Below are 26,284 nucleotides of genomic sequence, written 5' to 3'. Positions count from 1 at the left end.
GGTCTGGAAGTATGGCCTATAGTAGAGAAAATATATAGCACACTCTTCGCCGGGCAGCACCGACCATGCCGGCCACCAACACTGGGTGCCACGCGGTGGTCTGTCCGAGGAGAGAGGCCGCGGGTGGCGGCACCAGGGAAACCTCAGCCAGCTCCCTGAAATCATGGCCAGTGGCAGAAACCCCAAGGCCAAAGGATGCGAACTGCAGGGGCTACAATTCAGGTCCGGTGGGAGGTTCTCCCCAAGGAAGGAAGAGACATCAGTGTGTGGCGGAGCAGAGGAATCCAGGGTCTCACCACAGGCCTCATCTGGCCTCTGCCAGCAGAGTTCTTGAGCCTAAGAGGGCAGGACTTAGCCCGCAGGTCTTTGACTTGCAGGGCAATGTAAGAGCTTGTTGGCAGATGTTTCCATCAGATCCACAGCTGCGCAGACAAGCCAGGTCTGGTGGGTCTTGAGACCAGAGCTGAGAGAGCCACACTCAGCAGCATCTGGCACTGTGCGAGGCCACAGTGAGCCCTCACAAAGACAACAAACGCAGGATGAGGCATCTACTAACGACAGGCCAGGGCCTCTGCGGACGGGAGTCGGGCCTCCCAAGGCAGCCTCCCGGAGGCTCTCAACATGCCAGTGCCGCTGTCCTCTGAGGCGGCCTTTGTGGGCCAGCTCTTGTCCCCGTGGGGTCCAGTTGACCAGAGAGCAGGCGCAGGAAGAAAGGTGAGTGGCTGTCGTTAAAGCCAGCTCAAGAAGCAGTTTCATGGGCTGGAAGGCAAGGGCATCTGTCCATTCCTCATGGCTAGCTCCCAGGCTCCAAGGTGATGGGGGCTGGGGAGCAGCGCACCCTGCCTTCGTGACTGCTGGCGGACAGGGACCAAGAGGAAGCACTGGGTGGTCCGAGGTGGGCTTGCAGAATGGCTGGCACTTACTGGCCACCACAGTCACCACAGATTCTGTACAAGCAAAGGACAAGGCACCAGACTGTGAGTGTTTCTCCTGGGCCCCAAGTCCCGTCCCGGGCACTGATGTCTCCAGCTCCAGGCTCAACCGTAGTGGTAGACGAAGTCGTAGCTGCTGGGCTCCTTGGGCACCGGGGGTGGGGCTTCCGGAATCTGAATGTTCTCCAGGTCCAGGAGCCGCAGCTTCATCTCCATGCTCAGCAGGGTGTCCAGGTCACTCTTGGTCAGCTCGCTGGACATGTCCTTCCCTAGGAGGGCACTGAGGCCGTCGATCCAGATGCAGTACTGTGGGGAGCAAGATGCAAAACATCACCTGATGACCCCTGGTCAGCAACACACGACCCTGCTGAGGCCCCTGTCCTGTGCGGACCCACAGCGGTCTCTCTAGCACAACCAAACGGGAGAAGAGCCGAGGCAAACTGGGAGGTAATCATTCATTCTCGCAAAAGATCCTTCTGTGTTTGACGAGGGATTTAAACTCTTTGAGACAATGTGAACTAAGATCTTAATTAGTGGATACAGCAAATTGAGAACTGAGTGCTGGGCATCAACTACTTGACATCAGCAATGATGGGCACAAATACAAATTGGAGAACAGCTGAGCACAAAAGGAGTCACTGCAGGGCCTCAGTTGTTTTTAAAAAGTAAATTAAAAAAAAAAAAACAAAAAACCCACACAGTCCATAAATACTAAAAAAAAAAAATAGCTTCCAGAGAAACTGAACTCAAGGGTCTCATAAGAAGGAGTAAGAGAATTCTCCCCGGCCCTGTAACTCCACCTGTCCTCTCTGTTGCCTTTTTCCTTCCCCCCCACCTTTGTCACCTGTCTCTGTACCTGCTAGTTCTTCTCTAGTCCTACTAAAACTCCCCTGGCAGCTCAGGCCCTGCCTAAGCATCTCCTCCTTCAGAAGCCTCCTCTCCCTCGCCCCCCAGTTCCCTCTGATGGCTCCCAGAGCCCGCCAGATGGGTCTGTTCTCCACCGCAGTTTCTCACTGCATATCTAGTATCTCCTGCTACTGCAGGTGAACAGTCAGCCCCGAGGTGGCGGGACCAGCTCCACCTGGACTCCCTGCTCAGGGTCCACTGCAACATAGGCCGAGAGCGCTAAGGAGGGAGGGTCTGTCGATCACTTGGGTACCCAGTCACAGAGGGACTGAAAAGAGATTTTCCTAGTCCCAGGCAAATACATTACCCCACGCTGACCTTGTCTCTCTAAGGACAATCCAGGGCTGTGGCTGCAGAGGACCCGGGAGGGGCCAGCCCAGCATGGCCTGCAGTGTGGCAAGTCCCGGGTGTCACACAGCCTCTTGGTAGCTCGTAGCCCTGCCAGTAGGGGGCCCACTGTGCCCCTCCAGCTGAAGAGTCAGAGAGGCTCCACTGACCAAGGCAGCACCACCTGCTCACCTCATACTTATTAGGTGCGATGAAGTTTAAGGTCTCATCAGGGTCATACAGGATAGAGAAAGCTAATTCCAACACCTCCTGAAGGAGAAAGGGTTTCAGTTACTTGGAGCAATTGAGTGGCTTGGGCGCTGTACACCAAGGTCTTGGCCAAAGTCCTAGTTAACTTGGCCACACCACCAGAGTACTGCCTGGGAAGTGATGTCGTCAGGCCCTGGGCACATGCATGCGTGTGGCTGGGGAAGCCCAGGGTTCAATCAGCCGTCCCTCAGCCACTCCCAGCCCGAGCCACCCCTAAGATGTGGTGATACATCCAAGGTTTCTTAGTTGAAGGTATCACCACACACAGAACCTTTTGTAAGTCAGTGCCCACAATGGTATATCACCTTAAATATAGATCTTAGTAATTAAACTGAAAGCCTTGACAGTTTAAAAAACCACCACAACGAAAACAATTGGCAGCCAAAGCTAGGACAGTCTGAGCATCAACAGTGTAACTGCAATGAACTAAAACAAAGAGAATTTGCTAACACCACCACACACGCAAAATTGGTCGCTGTGGATGCTATCAGGGAACTAGCTCACTGTTCTAAAAGAAGGCACATGAAAGGAAAGAATCAAGCATTGATCCTCCTTTCTTACATAAACCGTGCTACTGGGAAGCCAATCGCAGCCGACAGCAAGTTTCTCCTCAGAGAGTATTCAGCTCATAAATGAAAAGGAATGGCTGCATTAGTGTCACTAGCCGCAACCCGTAATTCACGGCTGGAACCAGGCGCCAGAATTCTGCTCACCTCACAAAAAGAGAGACCACCACACATGGGCCTCTGGACAGAACCTGCTAGGAGGCAGGGCCTGCTAGGAGGCAGTCTCCCCCGCCCCCAAAACAAGGTCAAAGCTGAACTGGATCAGCCTCCAGATCTACAGGTCTGGGACGGAGGAACAAGGGACACTACACCATGGGGAGCCAGTGGGCCAAAGTTGAGGCTCTGGGAAACCTACCAAACAAGCAGCCTGGTCCCTTCAACTAATAAACTGCAAAGAGAGAAAAAAGCCGGAGGAGCCGGAGGGGGAGCTTATGAGTCAAGAAACTTAAAAGATTAACCACAGAGTGTGGACCTTATTTGGATTCGAATTTAACAAACAAAATGGGTGTCGGTGTGTATATGTGTGTGTGCATATATTTATGTTTTTTTATAGAGAAATTACGGTATTTGTAAGACAGTGGAAACCTAAACATCAGTGGAGTATTTCATGTTAAAAAACTTCTATTTCTACTCAGGTATAGTAATAGTGATGATGTTCAAGAGTTAAAATGATAGTGGTATAGTCCACATGTTTACAGATGAAATGACATGGTTTCGTGGGATTTTCTTCAAAGCAAGAAAGCGGGGCAGAGGACAGGCAGATTTGCATGGCTGTTGAGCCTGGCTGATGCGTATATGGGGGATCTAGCTTTTTCTGTGTATGGTCAAAATCGTTCCGAAGAAAGCATTCGGGAGCCATTTGGAGACGGAGTAGGGAAGAGAGAGCTTGCAAACTGAAAGGCAACCCTGCCCGACCTGCTCTCCAGGTACCAACCATGTCCCCAGGCTCCACCGTGGCAGGACAGCCTCTCCTCACCTTGTTCTGCTTCAGCGCGCTCTTCTCCTTCATGTGGGGACAATCCTTCCCGGTAACAATGGCCTTAATGTCTGCAACAGGAACTGACAAATGAAGGGAATTAGTCTGTGGAAGCTTCATGAAGCCCACCGGGTTGTGTGGGCTTCAGTGCTGGCAGGGGAGCCCAGCGCCCAGACTCCAAGGGCTGTATTAGCTTGGGGAGGGTGGCCTTGTCCTGTCCTCTCCGCCACGGTCACTTCCTACGGACAGTGGCTGCTGGGTTGTGTCAAAGCTCCATGGAGTCAGTTCAGGCCACCTGGGTTGTCCCGCTAAGGAATGGACACGCCCTCACTTCCACCTAGAGGCAGTGCACCAGGGTAAACAGCCCTGCAACAGCTAAGTTCGCAGCTAAGTTCGGCTCACACCCTTCACAGTCCTAAGTGCTTTCCAGAGACAACTCATTCACGCCTCTTACAAAGGAAAGTGGCCATTATTCTCCCTTTTCAAGAAAAGAAACCAAGGCAGAGGGAAGCGTTAACTTGCAACCAGTTGGAACCAACTGGAATAGCTAAGTAGGGGGAAGCCGGGGTCTGAATCCAGGCAGGCTGGCTCCAGCTCTTCTGCTCAAGCACTGCTGTTCAGCTGAGTCTAGCATCACCCTTTAAACCCATCGCACCTATGATCTCATGAAATTCTCCAGAGCCCCGTGAGCAAGCCAGGCAGAGATGACCTCTGCCCTCTGCCAGGAAAGGACACAGGTCCAGAGAGACAATTGCCCCCTGCCAGCTAATCAGTCTGAAATGGGTGGGACTAGAACTCGGGTCTCCGACATCAGGTCCAGGCACCAGGACACAACAGAGAAGGAAACCTACTTTTCTCCTGCAGGGATTCGAATGTCACCTCCCCTTGAGGGTTGTCATCCAGGTCACCATAGTGCAGGACCTTGTGGTTTAGCGCCAAGCGGCAGTACCAGAAGCGTTCTGGAACACACGGGAAGCCAGGCAGCTGAGCCAGGACAGCTCTGGGACAGGCCTGGGACAGCAGGCCGATGATTTGCCCCCTGCTGCTCCTGCAGGCCCAGGCAGGCTCCCTCCCTTGGCATGGGGAGGGCCAGCTGTATCCGGCTGCCCTCACCTTGTCTCCGGCGGTTCCCAATCTTCCGGAAACTGCTGCCCTCACACAGCCGGTTTAGGCGCTGCTGCTTGATCAGCTCGAGGATCTCAGGCTGGATCTTCTCCCTCAGCTCCCTGAGGGGGATGGGGGGGGGGAGGGTGGACATGCAGAGGGGAGTCAGGGGACAGCAGAGTTCCGAAGGTAGGCAGAGCCGCAGTGGCCTTCCCAGGTGGCACTTACACAATGGGCGGGGACTGGAAGTCATCCTGGCTCATCCTCTCTGACTGGCGCAGCCGCAGAATCTCAGAGTAGCTCAGGCTTCGCAGCTTGCTCTTGAACTGATCCAGGGAGTTGGGCTTGGAGGGCAGGGCGCGAGTGATCTGCTCTCGGACCACCTGCATGACCTGAGAAAGGAAAAGGGCAGCCCTCAGGCCCACCCTGACAGCGGAGAGACTCTGGTTCCGGCTCCGCCCTCCCCTGGCGCAGCACAGCAGGCCTGTAGAGCTCCCGTGAGTCAGGCCCTGCTGCCGAGGCTACCTTCTTAGGGGGCCATTTAGGACAAATGCCTGTGGGTGATGCATCCCGAGCCTCACACAGGTCAGCGAGTCAACAGGTGGTAGAATGAGCTCAGGTCTTTGGAGTTAGAGAGGTGGGTTCAGGTCTTGACTCTGCACCTCAGTCTGTTCCTTGAGGCATCACTTAACCACCTCGGGCCGCCCCTGCTCATCTCTGCTGCGGCAAGAAGGAAGACGTACCCGTGACAAGCCGCCGCGGAGAGTGAGGGGCGCTGTGGACGCAGCACTGGGCACAGAGGGTTGTGTCCAAAAAAGCCCGACACAACAGTTCAAAGAAAAAGAGGGTCTCACACCGCACATGCAGTATGATCCCCCGGGGAAGGAAAGTCTACAGAGGGAAACACGGAACAGTGGTCGTCCCCAGTGGTGGATTTATAGATGGCTTTTCTCCTTAACACAGTTTTCACGAGATGAGTAGTTTCAAAACTCTCAACTTGCACACTCCCAGCTTTTGAAGGCTGAGCAGCGCACTACAGAGCGCGCTCTGGGAAAGCACTGAGATGGACAAGGCACCCCGGCACGGCATGGAGCCACCCCACCCTCCTCCCAGTTCATGCGCGCGGTGGGGGGTGGTGTGCTGGCTCTTCTGGGCAAACAGGGCACCTGGGAGTCACCTGCGCCAGGTTCCAGAGGCTAACCCGTGCCTCAGCCCTGGCCAGCTGCCACCAGGCTGGTCTTCCCACCCCCGGATCCCCAGGTTCTGGCCAGTCGTCAAAACAGTCATGGGCCTCAGAGGAGGTCCGCAACACTGACCTTGTTGAAGTCCTCGGCTGTTGCCCTCATCTCCTTCCAGGTCTTGTTCAACAGCTGGATGCAGATGCCGAACAGCTCTTCGAACGCCCGGTCATGAGTGAAGAACATGGGGTGGTAGTCATTGCGCCCTTCGTTGGCTGTGCAAGACAAGACATGGGCAGCGTGAAGCTGGCGCTCACGTTCAGAAACTGGATCTCCTGCTTCTGAGTCCCAGGAACAAAACCAGACCAAGGGCTGGGGCTGGTGAAAGGGTGGGATGGGCATTTCTCCTCAGCCTCCTCTTCTAGGGCACTGCCACGCAGTCTGGCCTACCCGGCATCAGCTGGCCCTTCCACACAGATGTGGTGGACAGTGGGGAGGCTTCAGACAGTGGGGAAGCTCAAGTTGCCACCTCACATGCAGCAATGGCCAGGGTTCCCATAAACAAGGATGAGAGGGATTATAGCTTGCTCGGAGATCGAAACCAAAAGCACGGTAAGGTTTCCCAGCCCCACTGACACCTAACTTCACAGCTTCGAGTCTCACAGGCTCTCGAGTATACCAGGCGCGGCAGAAGGAAGCGGGGCTGCACAGACTTACGTAGCTCCCCAACCTGCAGGATCTCGCAGAGCATCTTGGTGAGCTCGATGGCACTGCGGCCAAAGGGGCACTCGTGCTTGTCTTCCCGGCTGCTGTTCTCCAAGACGATCTGAGGGGAGAGAGGGGGAGGGAGGAAAAGTGAGCTGGGAGAGGGAGGCAAGAGATGTGACCCGGGACAAAGAAGCTGGCCCCCTGCCTGTACCCGGATATAGGTGTCCTGGTGGACTTTAGCCAAATATAGCATGTTGTCCAAGGCCAGCATTCCAGGGGGAGTCTGGGTGAAGTCCATTGCTGGGTTGATGTGATTCTGGAGAAATAAGAGCACAATTTGAGAGCAGTCTCCTGTGTACTCAGTAACCAGGAATACAGGCCCCCCAGCACATCCTCCTTCCTGCTACTATGGCTCATCACACACCTGTCTTTACTAGACTGGGGGTTCTTGGCCAACTGCGTGTTGGGCCCCGGATAGGGTGCAATAACAACTTAATTCAGTTTGGCCCATCCTCAAGCCACTGTGTCCCATCCCAACACCCAACCCATCCCAGCTTGTCTTTTTCTTTTCTTTTTTTTTAAAGATTTATTTATTTATACAAGAACCGGGGTACAGACCAGATGTGCGGGAAGGAGAGAGGATTCACCAGAGACAGCGGGGAACAGAACAGGCAGACTGATGAAATACACTGCTGAGGGGAGCAGCAGGCGTGACAGGAGAGGTCTGCCGCGCCACGTGGGACCCTCACCGGCCAGCCGGGAATGAACCTGTGCTGCAGAGGCTGCGGACAGCTGCACAGTGCAGCGCTCAACCGCCTGAGCCTCCAGGGGAGGCCCCTACCCCAGCTTTTCAAAGAAGCTAGCTAAGCTGGAGAGAGCACTGGGCCCTCTCTCTGCACTTGGCTGACCCCGCCGGGCTCCTCGAGAGTCATCTGGTGTATTTCACAGGGCCAGATGCTGCACATAGACTTGTGAACCTGTCGCTGTTGAGGCAAACCAGTGTGAAGGCACCTCTGGTCTCTTACTGTCGTTTATCGCAGACCATGTGAAGAAGGGGGCGGTCTCAGGCTCTGTCCGAGTGAGACATCTGGCAGAATTCCCATCATGGCAGACGGCTACCAACACCTGCGCTCAGGGAGACTTACTGTGAATCCCAGCATTTTGTAGTCCTTGGTGTACATGGCTTTGCGTTTTTCTGTCCCACTCCCAGGGACATTGCTAGGGTCAGATTCTGCATCAAATGCAATCCTCCTCAGTTCAAATATAATGTCTCTTTGAGCCTGAGAGGCAAACAGACAGACAGCAGGTCAGTTAGCCAGCTGAGGGAGCCAGGAGGAGGAGGAGTGGGTCAGGGTTTTCGGACAGAGCTCTGGTCCTGATAGATCTCTTAGGAGGCACCCCTCTACCTTAGCAGGACAGAGCTGGGCATGGCCTAGACAGCCCCCCAGCAGAAGAGATGAGGAAAGGCGCAGAACTGAGCCCCCAGAGGAGACAGAAACCCCCAGGCACACTACAGGACCTCGGGTGGGATGCACCACACCCAACAGAAAGCAGCACAAGGGAAGCTCCACTCAGCACCAACCTGGTCATTGGGGTCCATCTTGGTCATCATCCTTTCTTCCAAAAGGTTAAAGGTCAGGACTTGGAGGACATACAGCTGATGGGCCATCTCAGTTTTAATTGGGCGGTTCCCTCGGATCACATGCTGGCAAAAGCAAAGGCAGGGAGCAAAGGGTTGAGCTGATCGTCTTTTACCAGAGTCACATCACGGGAAGCGGGGCTTTCCTCCCCTACACGGATACCTCCCCTTCTAGAAGGGATGAAGCATGAATGGCTCCATTCAGCAGACAGGACTCCCTGCTGGCCCAGAGGGCACCATCCCTTTCTCAGCACTCCCACAGGCAGGGAAAGTGGGATGAAGGGCGGAGGCCACAGCCTAGCCGCCAAAGAGGGAGGCGACCCAGTGAGATCATGGCTGGGAGATCTGCTGCCATCAGGGCCCCGCAGGCTCCCTAGCTCAGGACAATAGAGCTCACATGGGTGTGCATGGGAGACTCTGCTCAAAGGGGGGGGGGGCATCTAAAGCTCCTTGTGCAGCCCCCCCATTTCTCTCTCCCGCTCCTGTCTCCTATGCCCCCCTCCCCACAGCCCTGGCTACCCCCCTCCATGTCCCCACCTCCTCTCACCCTGGCCTCCCAACTCTCTCCATGGTCCCACCTCCCTCTCAGTTAATCACCTCCTCCTTCGTCCTCTGATGCCCACCCCCAGCTGTAGTGCCCCCTCCTCCTGCTCTGTCTCTCCCTAGCATGTGACACCCCCTCTACAGTTCCTCCAGGCTGATCACTGCTTGGTCATGTTCTTGTCTCACTCTGTCCTGTTCTCACTCCCACGACAGCCTGTTCCTTCCTGCGTGCTCCCTGGTATTTCTCGCTCCTCCTCCATCATCGTGAATCCTGTCACACTTAGTCTTTTCTCGATTAAATGAGACCCTGTCCCATTCCCACAAGTGCCACCTTAGGGTCCTTCATGTCCTTGGTCCAGCTGTGTCTCTCAGCTGAGCTGCCCACTATGGCGGCCCCAGCCATGTGTGGCTATCTCTTAAAATTTATTTAAGTTTGAAAGAATGGCCCTCAGTCACCCTAGTCACAGTTTAAGCTCGAGGGTCAGGTGCAGGTAGTGCCCACCACCCAGTGATGGCCGTGGAACATTCCCTCATCACAGGACGTCCCACCGACAGCCGCCTCCAGAGTGCCCTTTAGGTTTAAGTGCGTGCTCCAGGGCCTGCTCTGGCTCCAGATCCCTCTCCTTACACCTGCGTGCCCCCAGCTGGTGGCCCCTAGTCACAGGTGGCAGTTGAACACCTGAAGGGTGGCCAGTCTAAACTGAGACGTGCTGCAAATGAAAGGTGTGCACCAGGTCTTGAAACCTTAGTGTGAAAAAGATGGAAAGTATCTCAATTGATCATTTTTTCTATTCATTATTTGTTCCAATCACTGGGATATACTGGGTTAAATAAAACATGTATCATTGAAATTAATTTCCCCTCTTCCTTTTTTATTGCTACTAGACTGTTAATGGAAGGGGGGCGCTCATCGCATTTCCAGGGTCTGTGCTGCTCCAGTCCGGCTCTCCCCCCATCCTGTCTTCCTCTAGACCCGCGCAGCCCGACACGGCAGCCATTGGGGGGGGGGGGGGAAGCTAACTTTAAGCGGAAATCAAGTAAAACCACAAATTCAGTTCCCCAGTCACATTAGACACATTTCAAGTGCTCCAGAGCCATGCGTGGCTCCAGCTACCGTTTCAGACAGCACTTCCGCAGCCACCAAATCCCACTGGAGACAGTGCAGCTGATCGACCTCTCCCTGTCCCTGCCGAGGCCCTCACCCTCCCTGCGCAGCCTGCTAGCTCCATCCAGAGCTCCTTCTTAGCTGTCTGTCTCCCCCAAGCTTGTGTTCTCTCTCTCTGCTAAGCTCTACCTGTCCCTGTGGCTTCCCTTGCCATCCCCAGGGTTCTTCCCTGCCCTGGCCACTCCTGACCCCTCCGTGCCTCGTCTTTCAGCCCGCTCCAAACCCATTCCGTTCTCCGCTCTCTGATTTCTCCTTAATGCTGCTGTTCCTTCCTCCTCACCTTTCTCCATAATTCAAAACATCACCCCGAAAAGGTTAAAGCTGACGTAATGTTGGTTCTCATTCACCTTAATCTTCCTTTCTCAAAGGGCAGACCCCATAGCAAAGCCACTACTCCTGCAACTGGAGCAAGTACAGCTCCAGTCTGCTGAGTTAGTTTCACCTCAAGTCTCATTTGACTGCCGGGACCTGGGGGCCAACGCTCTCTGGCCTGAGAGTCAGGCTCTGCACTGAAGTGAGCACTGCTGACGGGTCCCAGCAGACCCCAGACTGGGGCCTTGACACTGACTTGTCTTCCATAGTGGAATCTTTGCTTGTTCAGAAGCCCAGCTGAACTTGTAAGCTCATTCTGATAGGGGACGACGACTTAGTGTTCCCAGGCCCTGGCAAGCAGCCTGGAGCATTTTGCTCAGGGCCCTCCCACCAGGCTGGAGGGGGACTATGGCCAGAGAGGCAGCCAGCAGGGAGGGGCTCCCTCCATGAGGTGGAATGTGCCAGGCTCTGCGGGTCCAGCTGGGCACTAGACTTCACAAGTGCCCCAGCCAACTTTGTGAATTCTGTCACCTCTGCATTCTGTTCCCTACACATGAGCACCCATAGGAGCCCAGTGCTTTGAGGGCCTGGCACCCTGCCGAGCACTGAGTCTCCACAAGCAGAGGTCCAGGGAACTGCTTGGGGCCTAAGACTGGTCACTGGCAGAGTGGGGGCTAGTAACGCTAAAGTTTATGTCAGAATTACTAAGCTCCTCATACCTGACTCCTGGTTTTCATGGTGCTCCCTTCACTGAGGAGTCCTGGTTCTCCCTTGTTTCCCTCCCCCCCCAACGATTTATTTATTTATTTATATAAGCACTGGGCACAGTCAGAAGCGTGGGAGGGTGAGCAAATTCACCAGAGCCAAAGCGGGGAACAGAACAGGCAGACTGATGAAATACACTGCTGAGGGGAGCAGTGGGCACGGCAGGAGAGGTCTGCGCACCATGTGGGACCCTCCCTGGTATCACCGGTGCTGCAGAGGCTGTGGGCAGCTTCGCAGCCCAGCGCTCAACCGCTGCGCCACCAGGGGAGGCCCCTCCCTTGTTTCTGACAATTGACAAAAAGGTCTCTTCCACACCCAGGTCCTGGCTCTCCTCCCAGCTCCCGCACAGCCCTACCTCTCACCTCAGCCTCTCCCAGCCACATTCCCACCCGCTAACAGGAAATCAGACCTCTTTCCAGATGCCTCCCCCTCCCCACCAGCTCTCCCCCACCCCCCCCACCCCCCCAGGAAACATACACATCTTGCAGTGATTGCTTTCAAAAACGCCAGTCTGGTTATTTCACAATCCTGATTAAACCCTCTCAGCTGCCCTTGGCAAAAAGACCAAGGCCTCATCACAGATCTGCACGCTGGAGTCAGAGGCACATTCCGAGAAGCAGCCCCCACCGGGGAACCCCTTTTCTTCTGGTCTGTACCTATCCACAGACTCTCCTGAGGGGACCCACTAAAGGCTCCCAGGCCCTCTCCCATCACTGTTGTTGGTGGGGAGGGGCTCCATCTGTCCTTCCCTGACCACCAGTCTCAATGGAGCCACTGACCACAGGGAGCTTGGACCACTCGTCTTCCCCACCGGACGGGAGGTTCTTGGGGAACACGGCGTCTCATTCGCCTATCCTGGGGCGCCACACAGCTCAGGTGTATGATGGGTGCTAGCTGAATGAATTACTTTCCTCTTTTGTGTCTATTTTTTAACACATTTCCCCCGGATATACATTTTTGGAGGGTCGGGGCCACAAAGAGTATAAGCAGGTCTTAGAACTCCCACAATTCTTGGTGGGGGCCTTCTAGAGACACCCCGCCTAAGAAGTATTCAGCTGATAGAGTTCCCTCCAAGTGCCCTCCCACTCAACAGGAATTTCAACAACAGTACAACTATTGTAATAAAAGTTGCTATTAATAGTAACAAAACAACAACAGTAACAACCATAGCTTGACCCAGGAACTTACATTAAGGATTATGGACCGAAGGTGCTTCTGTGCAAATGCGTTGGCCATATCCTATTGGAGAAAATAAGCAAATATAAGGCAGGGTGGCAGGCTCACAGCTGGGGCAATGACAAGAGAGGAAGGCCACGTCCTAGCTCTGGGGCTTTTCTCTGAAATGTTTTTTTTCCTCTCAAATGAAAAGCAGGCAATGGGGAAAAAAAAATCTGACCACCAAATGCATTTTATAGACTGACAACTTCCTTTACTTTTCTTTTTCTTAGTGTAAATTAACTCAAATAAGGTCTCCCTTCCCCATGGCACAAAGCACTGCATCATCTTCAGAGAGAGGGACGCAGACTGCTCAGGACAAGACACGTGAGCTACAGGATGCGGCCGATGGACAAGGCGCGGGAGCACAGAGCGGGTGACGTTCCCAAGCCACATGCACGTCGGGGCAGACGCCACCAAGGCCGGAGGGCACCCCAGGGAGGCACTGACCCCAAACCCAGGACAGGAGTCTGTCCCAGTGCTGAGGGGGACAGACACTCTGCCACATGATTCACTTCTGAGTGGTTTAAAGAACAACGTGTTGGGTATTTTGGGGGAATTTTTCATAATAGGGTCACCTTCAGATTTTGACAGTAATGCTTTATTTATTTAGCACACTAGGGAAATAAAGTATCATTGTAAGTGATCTTCTAGGGAATGAAGCTTTAAGGGTCCTCTCAGCATCATTATTTTAACCATTCTTATGCAAATCGTCTAAAAATATATTATATACATTTCTGTATTTCTGAAGAGACCATAATGATTATAATTTAATCACTGCCAAGGACTTGGCTTCATCAAAAAGAACATCAGTTATTATTCTGTGTTGTGACATTATAATACCCTAAGGAGCTATTGAAATGTGAAGCTATTTTCCCCTAAACAAAATGGTCCCAGAATATTGTGCTTTTAATTTTTCTGACAGCTTTTCATAATTCTTCTGTCTCCTCCTTCCAATGTCAGCCATCGCTTCTTACTAATGATAATTAGCATGACTCTCCTTTCTAAACTGCTGCCTTCCTTTAATTTTATAGATAGTTCTAAATCAATGGGCCTGGGAGAGCTGTCACACCTCTCCTATGCAGCCAAATCCATGAGCTCTTGTCATTTTTCTGAGCTGAAAGGCCTTTCTCTCTCACCTCCAGATTTCTAGCCATATTCCAAATGGCTGACACTGCCAGGAACATTAAGTTTTACTTTGCATCCCCTGAGCACAATCTGGCCAGCAGAGGAGGAAGGTGGCCTAGAAACTTCTTTGAAAGCTATAGGAGGTTGGTTTGAGATGAAATCTTGCTGTGGACAGCTCACAAAGTGGTAATTGGCCAGTGGGCTACTGCTAAAACATAAAGGCCCTGGACTAAAAGCTTCTCTGTGGGGCTGGGGGAAAGCACTCATCCTTTTTCATATCCTCCCATTTCATACCCTCTCGAAAGCGCCTTCTAACCAAGAAATGAGCATCTGAACTCCCTTTTGTCAGATGTCTAAACCTTTTCAAATTCCTTCAGCCTAGAAAGCATCCAAAAGGGCATGGATTTACCTTTACTCTTTGCTACAGCAAGCCAGAAGGCGCTGCATCCTGGGATTGTCTAGATTGAAGTCACAGGCTGTTTCTGCATCTGATCTTCCCTGGCCGCACCACAGATCCACACACAGACAAGTTACAAAGGGAAGACTAAGCCACATCCCCTGGGGCAGGTGTCTCCTTAAGCCTGTGTGGGCCTCTCATCTGCCCTCCTCCCCAAAGCTTCTGGACAACGGAGATTTGCAGCACATGACCTTTGCCTGTGTCTTGGGGTTCCCAGAACATCTAGATCTGCTCATGAGATTCTCACCCAGCTTGACCTCCCCACCTGGAAGAGAGCCGGAGCCCTTTCCATACAGCGATGCTACTTACAGTGACAGGCAGGTCTAGAGGATTAAGATGCTTGTCCTGCCGGCAGAAAGCAAAAAGCACAGAGAAGCAGATGGAAGAATGAGCTTTCAGCTTACATTCAAAACAGGACTAGGAAGGAAGAGATTAACAGTGCAAAGCCATCCAAGAAAGACAAGGACAGACAGAACCACAGATGCTCCTGGTCCTCCCACTAAAGTCTATCCAGAGCTTGGTACATGATCCCGCATGAATTCCAACTTACTGAGTCCATGGTATTGACCGAGAATTAAAAAGTCTTCCCTTTGTAGAACCACTTGGGTTTTTGCCAGAGAAATCCAGAATGTTAGCGTCAGAGGGCTCTTTGAGATTGTTTGATCTGCCCCTTTCACTTAATAGACTGATACCCAGAGAGGTTAAGGCACTTGCCCAGCCAGTGGCAGGAAAGGAATTAGCCTCAGAGCTCTGGAGCCTGTTTGCTCCTCTGCCCAGCTGGTCCCTGGTTTCCTCAGTTATCAAACAGGAATCTTGTTTTTTTTTCCAAGACATCCTTGAAAAGTTAGCGGAGCATGTTGCTCCCATGTTACAGGTGGGAAACAGGTTCACAGAAGCAAGTGATTTGCATAATGTCACAAAGCTAACAGGGGAAGAAAGAAATTGAGAACCTGGATGTCTGCACATGAAACGGGCTAAGTCCCTCCGCTTTCATTTTGTTAAGTAAGGATCTCATTTGTTTTGGCCTCTTTAGCCTCAACAGTGATCTTGGTGGGTCTTTCCTTTCTTTTTCATCCTCTAATCAAGTTGTCAGCAAATTAAGGCCAAATTAGGCTTATTGCCTCTTTGTGTAAATAGGATCTTACTAGAAGATGGCTGAGTTTATCTATTGTCCCAAGGGCAAGGCGGAGCAGCTGATGTGTAGGCTAGAGGGCCCACAACTGAAAAATAGCTACTCTCCCATCCTTTGGAGGGACACATTTTCAGGCCGCTGCTCTGACCTTGGACTCCACTGTTTCCCTCCTGGTTCTCCCCTGGGTCACCTTAACAAAGCCACTCTGATGGGCTCTGGCCAGAGGGACAGAAGGAAAGACTCTCGGGAAAATGGCTGGGTCCCTGCTGTCTGCACAGCAGAGGGTAGGTGGGTGAGAATTCCTCTCTCAGAAGAGCCCAGATGAAAAGCTTGAATAGGCAGCCACAGACCTGTCGCTTGTCCTCGGGAGCCTTCAGAAAAAGTGCGTTAATCAGTGCAATGGCGTAGGTCTGAATCTCCTGGTTGGAGCTGTGTCAATGGAGAAAGAAGCAGAGGGAGATTAGGAGACTGACCGGCAAGGTGATGCTTAGAGACCAATCACATGCAGACTGTAATCAAATAATCATCAGGGCTAAGTCTCAAACACCTGGAAAGGGGCACACTCCTGGCCCAGCACTCCAGTAGTGGGATGTGCCAGAGACAGTAATCAGAGCGCAGGCCCAGCCCTGGCAGCTGGGTGCTCCACTAAAGTACCACTGAAAATGAAAGAACAGTAAGTAGCCCAAATGTCCACACCAGCAACTCTGTTCATCCATAGGAAATCTAAGCAGCCATTAAAAACCACCCCGGGGGCCTCCCCGGTGGCACAGTGGTTGAGCACTGGGTTGCGAAGCTGCCCACAGCCTCCACAGCGCTGGTTTGATCCCCGGCCACCGGGGGAGGGTCCCACATGGCGTGCAGACCCCTCCTGCTGCCTGCTGCTCCCCTCAGCAGTGTACTTCATCAGTCTGCCTGTTCTGTTCCCGGCTCTAGCTCTGGTGAATTCTCTCACCCTCCTGTGCTTCTGACTACATAAATAAATAAATCTTAAAAAACAAAACAAAACAAAACAAAAAACACCCCGGATTAGGGTAAAGGTTCCTAACCTGGGATCCCAGGGTGGGCTTAGGGTATCTGTGAATCCTAGAAGTGGTGCAGAAATTATTCTACATCTTCAACTATGTGGTATTTTTTCTAAGGAGACGAGAGCCCACAGCTATTACTGGATTTCCAAAGGCTTCTGGGATACAAAAAAGACTTGGAAGAATCTTGACATGAGGAGACGTATAGGATACATTATTCAGTAAAAGAGTCCAGGTAAATATAGTATGTATAAGAGCCCAATTTTGTTAAAAATCTGCCCAGAATCCTGAATTCCTGGCTCTCCACATGCTGTGGTAGGCACATGATATGGTGCTTTCCAGAGGGGGCTGGGCTTCTGGGTCAGCAGAGAGCACCGTGGCAGCTAGCGGAGGGCAGGGAGGGTCCCATAACACACAGCAGAGCACAGGACTTCTGGTGACAGCTACTGGGCCTAAGGAATGCCATGATCCTCTGACATCCTCACGGAGGCCACTGAGTACCACTGAGCATTCAAAGACAACGAAACAGAGCAGTGAGACCGAAAAACCAGAACTCGCCCTCCGGAGTTTACGTTGCCCCTGACCTCCATCCACCTTTCGGGCTTTTGGGTATCGAGAGAGAGGCTGCGGGGTTCCTAAAAAGCGACAAGGGAAAACCAGAACTGCAAATCCCTTTGTGCTTTCTTTTCCCTTGGCTCTGTGGGGAGGAGCAGGGGAGCAGAGCTGCATGTGCTGGAAATACCACTTCTGGGAGCCGTGGTGTCCCTGGAGCTGGCGGGGCTCCAGCAGCATCCTTTAGCGTCCTGCACACAGGCAAAAGCGAGAGAGAATCGGCAGAATCACCAAGCTCATTCTGAGAAGTCCAGACCCTGAGCCATGGACAAGGGTCAGAAGTGAAGGAAAAAGAATGGCGAGGAGAGGAACAGCGTTCCACACCCACCCTCTGGTTTTGTTTATTATTAAGTAGAACATTTCAGGAAGCGCTAAGCTTCTTAAAAAATAAAAACCCTACATTTACTGAATACCTGTCGCTAGGCTAGGCTTTCTTTTTTAATATTATTTGATCCTCACAATTCTGAGATGTGGGGATGATTAATTTTTGTTTAGAGATGGGGAAACTGAAGCTGGAAAAGATGGGGTAACCTGCTGAAGGCAGAGACCTCGCGTGCAGTCAAGCCGGGATCTGAACTCTCCTGCACTCACCCCTACCCGGTACACAGCACATTGCTGGTCCAGACTTAGTGTTCATCCAAGTTCATCCAATAATTACTAATTGAGCTTTTACTTCAATCAGAGCAGGGAATATACAAATGATTGGTCCCTATACCCAGAGAGCTCAAAGTTTAAAATGGAAGACATAATAGGAATTATGATGACATTCTTTTATGTCTATGTAATCACCATAGGTACAACCAGATTATCTGGCCCATCAGAGGAGAAAGCATCTAATTCTGCCTGGCACCATGGTGGTTAAGGAAGATTGAGGGAAAGGTCACTTTATCCTGAAGGCAAGGAAAGTCACAATGGATTTCAAGCAGGAGCATGACATGACCAGGTGGGAATCATAGGAGGAACTCCAGCAATGGCGTGGAAGAGGAGATGAACGCATGAACAAGCGGACCAGCAGCTTGTAAAAGCAGCACAGTAGAAAGTAGTAGGATGGGGAGACTTAACCAAGCAGAGGGCAAGAAGAGGACAGAGAGGGCAGGGGGCAGGCCCAGAGCTCTTACTCACACCTGGAGGTGAGAGATGAGCTGCCCCACAGTGATCTCCTCGGCGATCTTCTGGTACAGACTCTGGCTGTTCAGGACCATGCTCTCCAGGATGGCCAGGGACCGCTGAAGGATGGACACATCCACCATGGGCTGGCTCACGTACCCTGCAATCTAAAGCCAGACAGGGGCAAATCAGGAAGCCCAGGCCTCAGAGACCTGGACAGCCTCGGGATCTGATGCCAGCCCACGGAGGCCTCTCCCAGGCACGATGCCCACGTAGGGGCACTGTCCCCAGTGGACAGTGGCATCCAGTTTATGGCAATCCTGACCAACATGCCAGGAATTCCCTAGGCATGGATAGCTCCTTTCAAGTGGCAGTACCCAGTCAACGGTGCTGCCTCAAAATTAAAGAACTTAATCCTTTGTTTTCAAAATAAGGGCTTATGTTAAAAAGCCAAGTGTAGAAGCAGAGGATCCCACTGAACCAGGATGTCCTTTTGTGTGCATGCTCTTCTCCGCCCATACACCGCCCCCCAGACACAGGAACAGAGGAATGCTGAGGTCTTGTAACCTCTTCTCAGTCCCTTCCATAATATCTGCGACACAAGGTTACTTCACATTTGCCTGTATCTCTCTGGCTCTGGGAAATCCCCAACGTCCTTAAGTCAATGTCAGCTGAAATTCTAGGTCAGCAGATGTAGGGGAGTTCATTGGTTTCAGTTCAGTTTTCTGAATCGCCACTGCCCCTCCTTGCTCCACCTTGGCCTGTAAGTATCAGGCCATGAAATGAATGTGCTTTTCCTCTAAAGAGGAGGGTTCAGGAAGTAGGCCAGAAGACTGAGGGCTGGTACTAGCTGACTGGCTGGTGTTGTGTCAAGTCCCCCTGAGGCCAATCCCACCACGCCCACGTTCAGCTTGGTGAGCCCGGTTCCACCTTCTCAGGGCAGTTGCTAAGAGGAGCCCTGGGAAGATCAGAGCTGGAGAATGTAGAATGTGGCCTCATGGGACAGAGGGCAGATCCTCGCCAGAATGTCTGTGCTGCCTGCAATCCCACCTAAGCCTGAGAATACTGAAAACTGAGGGAGAAGAGAAAGAACACAGGAGCCTCACCTGCTTAATAAAGGTGATTGAAACCATGTCCCAGGAGACAATGCCATGGTCCATGAGTTCTAAGAAGGCAGTCAGGGTGAATGCCAGCATTTCACTGTAGCTGAGACATGCAAAAAACACACAGAATAACACAAAGATTCAGAGTCAGCGAACACAGGTGTGAAGGCACCTACAATGGGGGGGGGTTTCCATGTGAGCACCCCATGGGAAACAGGGACACGACAGCGCACACCTAGCCAGGTGAGGGGCAGGTTCCATCCAGGCATCCGCGGTTAGGAGAAAAGAGTACAAGCTCTGGGGATGGGCTCAATTCCTGTTCAACTGTTTACTGATGTGCAAATTTTATCTTTCCAAACTTTAATTTCTTCCTCTGTAAAATCGAGTTAGTCTCACTGTGTTAACCTCACTGGGTTGAGGCTCATGAGGGCAAGATGACAATGGACACAAAGCTTTTACTAAAGAGCAGCCAGAGAGTAAGGATTAAAATGCTTCCCTCCTCTTTTTATATATTTAATCCTTTATGCATCTGTGTAGTGCTTTATAATTAGCAAACTATTTAAACTTCCATTTATGAAGCATGTTCAGGCCCTTTTTCACGAATAATACTCATGACAACACAGCAAGGGATTACCCCCCTTCAAAGAGGAGGAGGAGGGGCGGCCCATCCAGTCCTGCACTCTCAGGGGATGGTGGAACCCTGGGCCAGGCAGGCGGCAGCAGGGGCTTCAGGATTCAGTGCAGCTGGAAATCCAAGACTTAAAACAAATGCCCAAGATTAGTGGGTTGGTTGGGCTGAAAATTTCAACAGCTGATCCAGAACCACCGGCTGAAAGATTTCTGACTCCCTCTCTGCTAGTTTACACTCCTCAGGCTTAGAAGGCAAATGAAACATCTGTTTATTCACTGCTGATCACGACAAGGCAGTTTCCGCCTCATCTCAGCCGGGAGGATCGTGAAGATGGCATATCAGAGTTCTGGATGTCCTCGTCCCGTGACAGTGGGTGGTGAGGAGGTGGTGAATGTGGGGTAACCTACAGTAAATACATGAGTGTGGAGGGAGTGGTGAGGGAGGGGCGGGGTGGTTAGGAACAGACGTCTCTTCTAGCGGATAATGGACAGCCCGACACTAACTGCCATGAGGCCAATCATTTCCCACAAACCAACAGGCTCTGACCTCTACCTTCCTGCTGCTCGGAACCCCTAATTTAACTCACTTGACACAGAACTGTTCTCTGCTGCCACTTAGCGCATGAGAACCCAGCTGGATGGTAAGATAAAGGACAACAGTGCTTAGACCCCTCGGGGTGGACCCTCGTGCTTGGTGCACTGCTCGATATGCAGAAGGTGCTCAATACATTCGTTTCACTGGAAATGAGAGTAAGATACCAGCAAAAGCAGTGGCTTCCTGAAGACCCTGGAACAAGACCTCAGTCATACTCACTGGGACAAGAGCTTGGTTCCACTTTCCACAAGCCGCGTCAGCACAACGATGCCCTCCATGTTGATGAACTCGGTGGCAAAGGTCACATCCGCTGAGAGCTTGGCCAGCTCCTTCATGGCATCCAGCCGGGTGTCCATGTTGGATGACTGGGTCCTCTCCATCAGCTGGCGTGCAGCCCGGGACTGCGAGACCAGGGACAAGATCTCTGCCACCCGCTCCATGCGGCAGGTGACTGCTCCGTGGAGAGCCCCAGGGCCTTTCTGGGGATACCTGAGCCCAAGGCAGAACTATTCCTTCGCACTGCTTAGAAGCTGCTAAATAAATGTTTACTGGAGCAATCAGGGAATTATCAGCAGGCCCAGGCCAGTGTATAGCTACCTGTATCCTTTCTGGGCCACTCTGGCCTGTGGAAGAGAGTGAAAGATCTGGGAGGTGACAGTGCACCAGCTGCGCAACCAGCCATGTAAGTTACAGAACGACTATCAGTCCATGGAGAAGAGGTTTCTACCAATTACAGCTGACAGACAGCAGAAGGGCTGTCTCTGGGAGGATTTAACCCTGGGAGAACCTGATGCCAGAGATGCTAAGCCAGGGTCCCTGCAGCGGATGGAGAACTTAACCAGATGATCTTTAAGATGCTTTCAATCCAAACCTGACCTTTTTTTTTTTTTTTAACTTTCTCTCACAGTCCTTATTTCTCAAAATGATAATCCTGGGAATGTCTCACAGTCCTTATCATGACTTCTCAAAGTGATAATCCTGGGAAAGTTTAAGATCATCAAGAGCTGGAAGCAGCTAATTTCAGAGTTTTCTGAAAATAGTGGCCTCTGAAGACTCACCCCCACCCCCACCCCAAACCAGCACAGGGACTTTCCTCACAGGATGCTGCCTCCTGGGGGAAACTCCGCTGGGCCTTCCTCCCGTGCGCTCAGGTCTTGCCCTGTGCTGAACATGATAACCTTATAGTCAGTGCCTCACAACTTACTGCTTCATCGTTCTCTATTTTTTGTGCTAATTTAACGTTCTCCGCCGGGAAGGAAGACCCCGGGGAGAGGAACACTCTGGTCTTCTTAATTTTTTCTGACAGTGCTAAGTTCCCACTGCTGGCCCAAGGTCAGGCCTGTTCATACCCCTCCCCCTCTGTTGCCCCTTTTATTACAAAGATGGCCCTTTAACAGCATGCTGCGCTCGATGGTACAGAAATCCTCCAGTGTCTCGACAGACCAAGGAGGAAATGTGCGCCCCGAGAAAAGGTCACAGGATAGAACGGTCGGAAGAGCACTGGTCTGCATCGCACGGAGAGACTGCCAGCTCCAAATGTTAATTTTTCCTCCCGAGACAGCATTTCTGGGCTGCTGCCTCCTGCTCCAGAGATGTGCCTCTGAGAAAGTCAACGACTCCTTGCAAGAGGTCTGTAAAACGCATCGGCACTTACATAAAAGTGAGTAATCCCAGACTGTCACATTAAATTAGCAGAGCTTGGGGGGGAGTGAAGTCCCTGAGATGAGAAGAGGTCTGAAGAGAGGGAAGCAGACAATGGAAAGAATACAGGCTCAGAGTCAGACAGACCAGGCTTTGAGAGTCGGTTCTGCCACATTTTCAGCTGTGTGACAAGGGGCAGGTTATGTAACTTTGCTGAGTCTCAGTTTCCTTGTCTGCAAAATGGGATCCTCAAGAGTACCCATCTTGAAGGGTATCTGTCAGGATTAAATGACACAGCCTGTGCAAAGTGTATACTGGATACACTTGTTCGGTAAATTTCAGCTGTTATACTCCCGTCTCACAAATGACCCAGACACTCCCTGCACCCCAAAACAGGTGCTATTGTGCCCGTCATTTTCTGGCAGTCCTCCTACATATGTCTCCAGATTCTGTCCACATCAGCCATCTTCTTTGGGGGTCAAGCAATTGAAGTAAATCCCTTCACCTGGGCTTTGGGTTCCTCTTGTCGTGACCCAGCAAGGTCCTGTTCCTTAATGACCCCTCTTTCCTGCACCTTCAACCTTCTCTTCTATCTTAATGTCATTTTATGGACACACAAAAGCTGCAGCAGCAAGCACCAGGTCTGCAGGCAGCAGGACCTGGGGAAATAAGGGGCTGGAATTCAAGGAAGACCTTTCGCTGAGAAAGAAGCTTCCTCAAATTGCTTGGGTTTTTGAAACACAGGAATGTTTCGACTCTTTTCGAAATGCATGTCTGCTCGACTCTACATCCCCAAGTCACTACCTCTCTATGCACTTCCCTTAGTAACCACGAAGATGTGGTCAACTCAAGGTCCTCCTCACCTTTCTTCAACTCAACTCATGACGATATGGGTGTCACCTCGTCACCCACCACACTGCTTCCGTGCTCACTGGTACCTCACACCTTCCAGCCAGCAAACAACCTTTTCTTTCCTCAGTTTACTTTCTCTCTTCCTCGCTGCAGACACTTCCTCTCCGGACACTCTCCCTGCCCTGAGCAGTGACTGCTTCAGGCTTGTGGTTTTCTACCCTTCTGGCTGCCTCCTCAGTAAGGAAGCAACCTTGAAGGGCTGCTCTTGCAGACACCAGGGGGTCATCTTAGATTGTCCCCTTTCCTCCTGCACCCGGCGTATCTCTGTCACACCCAGGTTACCTCCCAGCTACTCTTTCTGCCCATTCTGCCGGTGCCATTGCCATTCGCCTGCACAGGCTGTCGACATTTCCCATTAGTGTCTTAAAGATTCCTCCTACTACCAACCTTCCTTTTTTTAGCCCATCTTCACACTGTCACTGAAGTGATTTTTATAAAATATATATTGTGTTTACAATGTACCTTCCTGCAAAAATCTTTCAATGTTTCCATGTTGCCCCTGGACAAAGTCCAAGCCCAATCAGGTGCCCTCACAGGCCCTTGGGTGCCCTCACACCCAGCATCTCCCTGAATGCCACAGCCCAGCCACCCAGCGCTCCTATCCCCCCTTCCCACGGAGATGTCTCTCTGTTCAGAATACTTATTTTCTTCTTCAGTTCCTTCCTGCTTACTCGTCCACATCTGGCCTAAAGTGTCTCCTTCTCTGGGAGGGTTTTCTGGAAACTCTCAGGGTGAGCTAGGAGCTCCTTCTCTGAGTTCCCACACCTCCCTAAGCAACCTTCTCTCAAGTCCTGAGAGACGCCCTAGACTGTATTTGTTTGTTTGCTCCCAACTAAGCTATGAAAACAAATACTGACTTTTCAGCCTCCATAGTCTGTTTCTAGAACGGGTGAGGCCCACAGCAGGTGCTCGCCTGTGGCTGTTAAATAATGGGGCTGCCCAGGAAAGCGGAATACCTACCGGGGAGATGGCCAGCTGCAAGATTGTCCCATTCTTAATGTCACTGCGAGTCTGGGGCAGAAAGAGAAAAAAGTAAGCACTTCCATTTCTTAAGTGGTTGTCACTGAGACCTTCCACTCGGGCCCTTTTTCCCTGCTTGTTCCTTGGCAAAGAACTTCTAAGACCTGACTTTTCAGTCTCCATAGTCTCAGTTTCTAGAACAGGGTCAGATCCATGGTAGGTGCTGACTCCCAGGAAGTCTAGAGGGGAGAACTAGGGCTAGTCTCCCTCATCTGCCTAGGAATCAGCTCTTTACCCCATAAATGGAAGAACCCTAATTTGGCAGAGCAAGTAGTGCCCTCTCCTTGGGAGGGCCTCCTCCCTACTGACCTGCTCGGTGATGTAGAGCTGGGGGCCGTCCGCATAGCGCAGGGTGTAATACTCCGGGTTTGGCAAGGACCACCTGGCAAGAGAGAAGCAGGAGAGCCCATGTGGCCATTCCTCTGGGCTGTTGAAAGCTGCAAAGAAATACTTTTCAGTAGAATTGCTTAAGGAGTTGAGTGGTCTATCTGGAGCACAGAGGAAAAACGCCAAAGAATTAGGATGAGATGTTAAATAAAGCACTTTATCGGCCACTCGTACAGGCTGGCACCTCAGGAGGCGGGACATAGGAGGAAGCACGGTCCCAGCTGCCACCAGGAACTCAGGCAGGGCACTTCTGGATGTAAAGGAAAGACTGAAGTTGTTTGGAGATCTTAGGGACATCCTCACTGGCTCTACTTCCTGTAAGACAATGACCCCCCCCAACCCCCTCACTGGGGCCCAGCTAACTGGAGGCCTTCAGCAGGATTCCTCTCCCGGTCTGGTGGTGCTCCTTTAGTTGGTGGCCTGCCCTTGTCCAAAATGAGGGCAGTGACAACTTACCCATCACAAACTTCTTTGATGATAGATCCCAGGGGCCGTTTCTGAAAGAGAGAGAGACCCTTCACCAGCAGGCACACCGACTCATGCCTGGCTCCGCAAGGGGCTGCCAAGCAGGCCCAACCAGGGGCCCAAGCATGGACATTTTCCCTGATGGCGTCCGTTGAAGAGGACACCTTCCCTAAGCCAAGCTAACTGACCTTCCAGAGGGTGGGACTGGCCTTAGCCTTCTCACTGCTATTTCTACTCCCGATGCCAGAGGTCTTCTCCCTGAAGACAGCCTCTGCCATCATACCCTGACCCCGCTCCTGCATCGCAGCTTCTCATCTCGGGAGCTTACCTGGTCGATTTCAAGGAGCTGAGCATTAGCACCTGGCCACTCGATGGCCACTTTGACAATGTCTGATGGCGGAGGCATCGTTTCCAATGGGCCCTGCTTCCCCAAGACACACACACAGACACCGCTGCCTGGGAAGAGAATCAGCAAGAGGGGGGTGGGGCAGGGAGGGGAGTCACTCAGTTTGCCTTCATCATCCCCTTGCCAATGATTCTGAAGACTCAGAAGATAGACAGTGTCCAAAGTAACACCTGGAACTACATGGTTGGAATTTTTCTAGATCACCCCACAACCTCTTGGCTTTCTGTCTCTTTAGAGTAAATCAGCAAGGAGAAATGGGACGGACCTATCTATCAGTTGCAGATCAGCCAGGAGCGAGATCTGCCAATGTGACCCCTCAGTGTAAGGGTCGAGAGGACTCCGCGGTAGAAGAGCATATTTACTGCACACTCCTGTCTTGGGACCTGGAGGAGACGCATATGTTCTGAGGCAGATAAGAATAGACACAGCCTTTTCTTGGTTGAGCAGTCAGCTGAAGGAGCCAGCCGCTCCTGCCTGCAGCCATCCCAAGATCCCGGTGTCAGCAGGGCCCGGCCACATGCTCCCTTGCCGCCTCCCTAGTTACTGCTGCTGCTCCTTCCCCCTCAAAGGACACAATGTGGAGCCTCATTTGTGTGGGATGAGGCGAGTTCAGAAAACTGGGAAGAGAACTGGGACAGGAAATGCTATTTTAGTCCCTCTCGCCGAGGGCAAGGGCTGCTGAGAGCTCCAGGGCAGGGAGGAGAGGAGCCCCCCACACCAAGGCGCTTCTCCGGGAGCACGGGCTTTGGAGGTACCTCTGGCCCCCTCCCCCCGCTTCTCTCCGAAATGAAGAATAAATCATTTTGAACAAGTCTGGAAGATGGGCCCATGTGACTGGTCTCCTAGGCAACCAGCCGAGCTTAGTGGTACTCCAAGCAGTAGCTAAAGCGTTTTCTCTCCAAGGTCTGATGAAGGGAAGTCACTCGGCTGATGGATTATTTCAATGTATATTTACACGACTTGCCTACAGGTTGAGGAGAGCCTCTCTCTTAATGAAAAAGACCTTTCTCCTGCGTCCTCCAGATTTAACCACTCAGCTGCAATTGCTACCCGATGGAGAC

General features: G+C 52.0%; 1 protein-coding gene across 3 annotated transcripts; it reads right to left on the bottom strand.

The window, feature by feature from the left end:
* Positions 1 to 1,037: 1,037 nt before the first annotated feature.
* ELMO2 (engulfment and cell motility 2) lies at positions 1,038 to 25,223 on the bottom strand (the record flags this gene model as incomplete). Of its 3 annotated transcripts, XM_084247860.1 has the most annotated exons (21): positions 1,038 to 1,238; positions 2,358 to 2,435; positions 3,978 to 4,060; positions 4,829 to 4,936; positions 5,091 to 5,203; positions 5,310 to 5,473; positions 6,398 to 6,534; positions 6,977 to 7,085; positions 7,179 to 7,283; positions 8,113 to 8,247; positions 8,550 to 8,672; positions 12,580 to 12,630; positions 14,501 to 14,536; positions 15,674 to 15,752; positions 18,080 to 18,231; positions 19,171 to 19,270; positions 20,612 to 20,793; positions 23,906 to 23,956; positions 24,275 to 24,347; positions 24,809 to 24,849; positions 25,146 to 25,223. In XM_084247860.1, the coding sequence occupies 21 exons, from the start codon at positions 25,221 to 25,223 to the stop codon at positions 1,038 to 1,040; spliced, it is 2,199 nt and encodes a 732-aa protein (XP_084103986.1). The 3 variants fall into 3 exon arrangements, with proteins under 3 accessions (XP_084103986.1, XP_084103987.1, XP_084103988.1); XM_084247861.1 differs by lacking the exon at positions 14,501 to 14,536; XM_084247862.1 differs by lacking the exon at positions 14,501 to 14,536 and having other exon boundaries at positions 19,171 to 19,264.
* Between the last annotated feature and the right edge of the window lie 1,061 nt (positions 25,224 to 26,284).

The sequence above is a fragment of the Talpa europaea genome, assembly GCF_964194135.1.
Source record: "Talpa europaea genome assembly, chromosome: 11".
Taxonomy (NCBI): Eukaryota; Metazoa; Chordata; class Mammalia; order Eulipotyphla; family Talpidae; genus Talpa; species Talpa europaea.
This window is presented reverse-complemented; position numbering and strand designations above follow the sequence as displayed.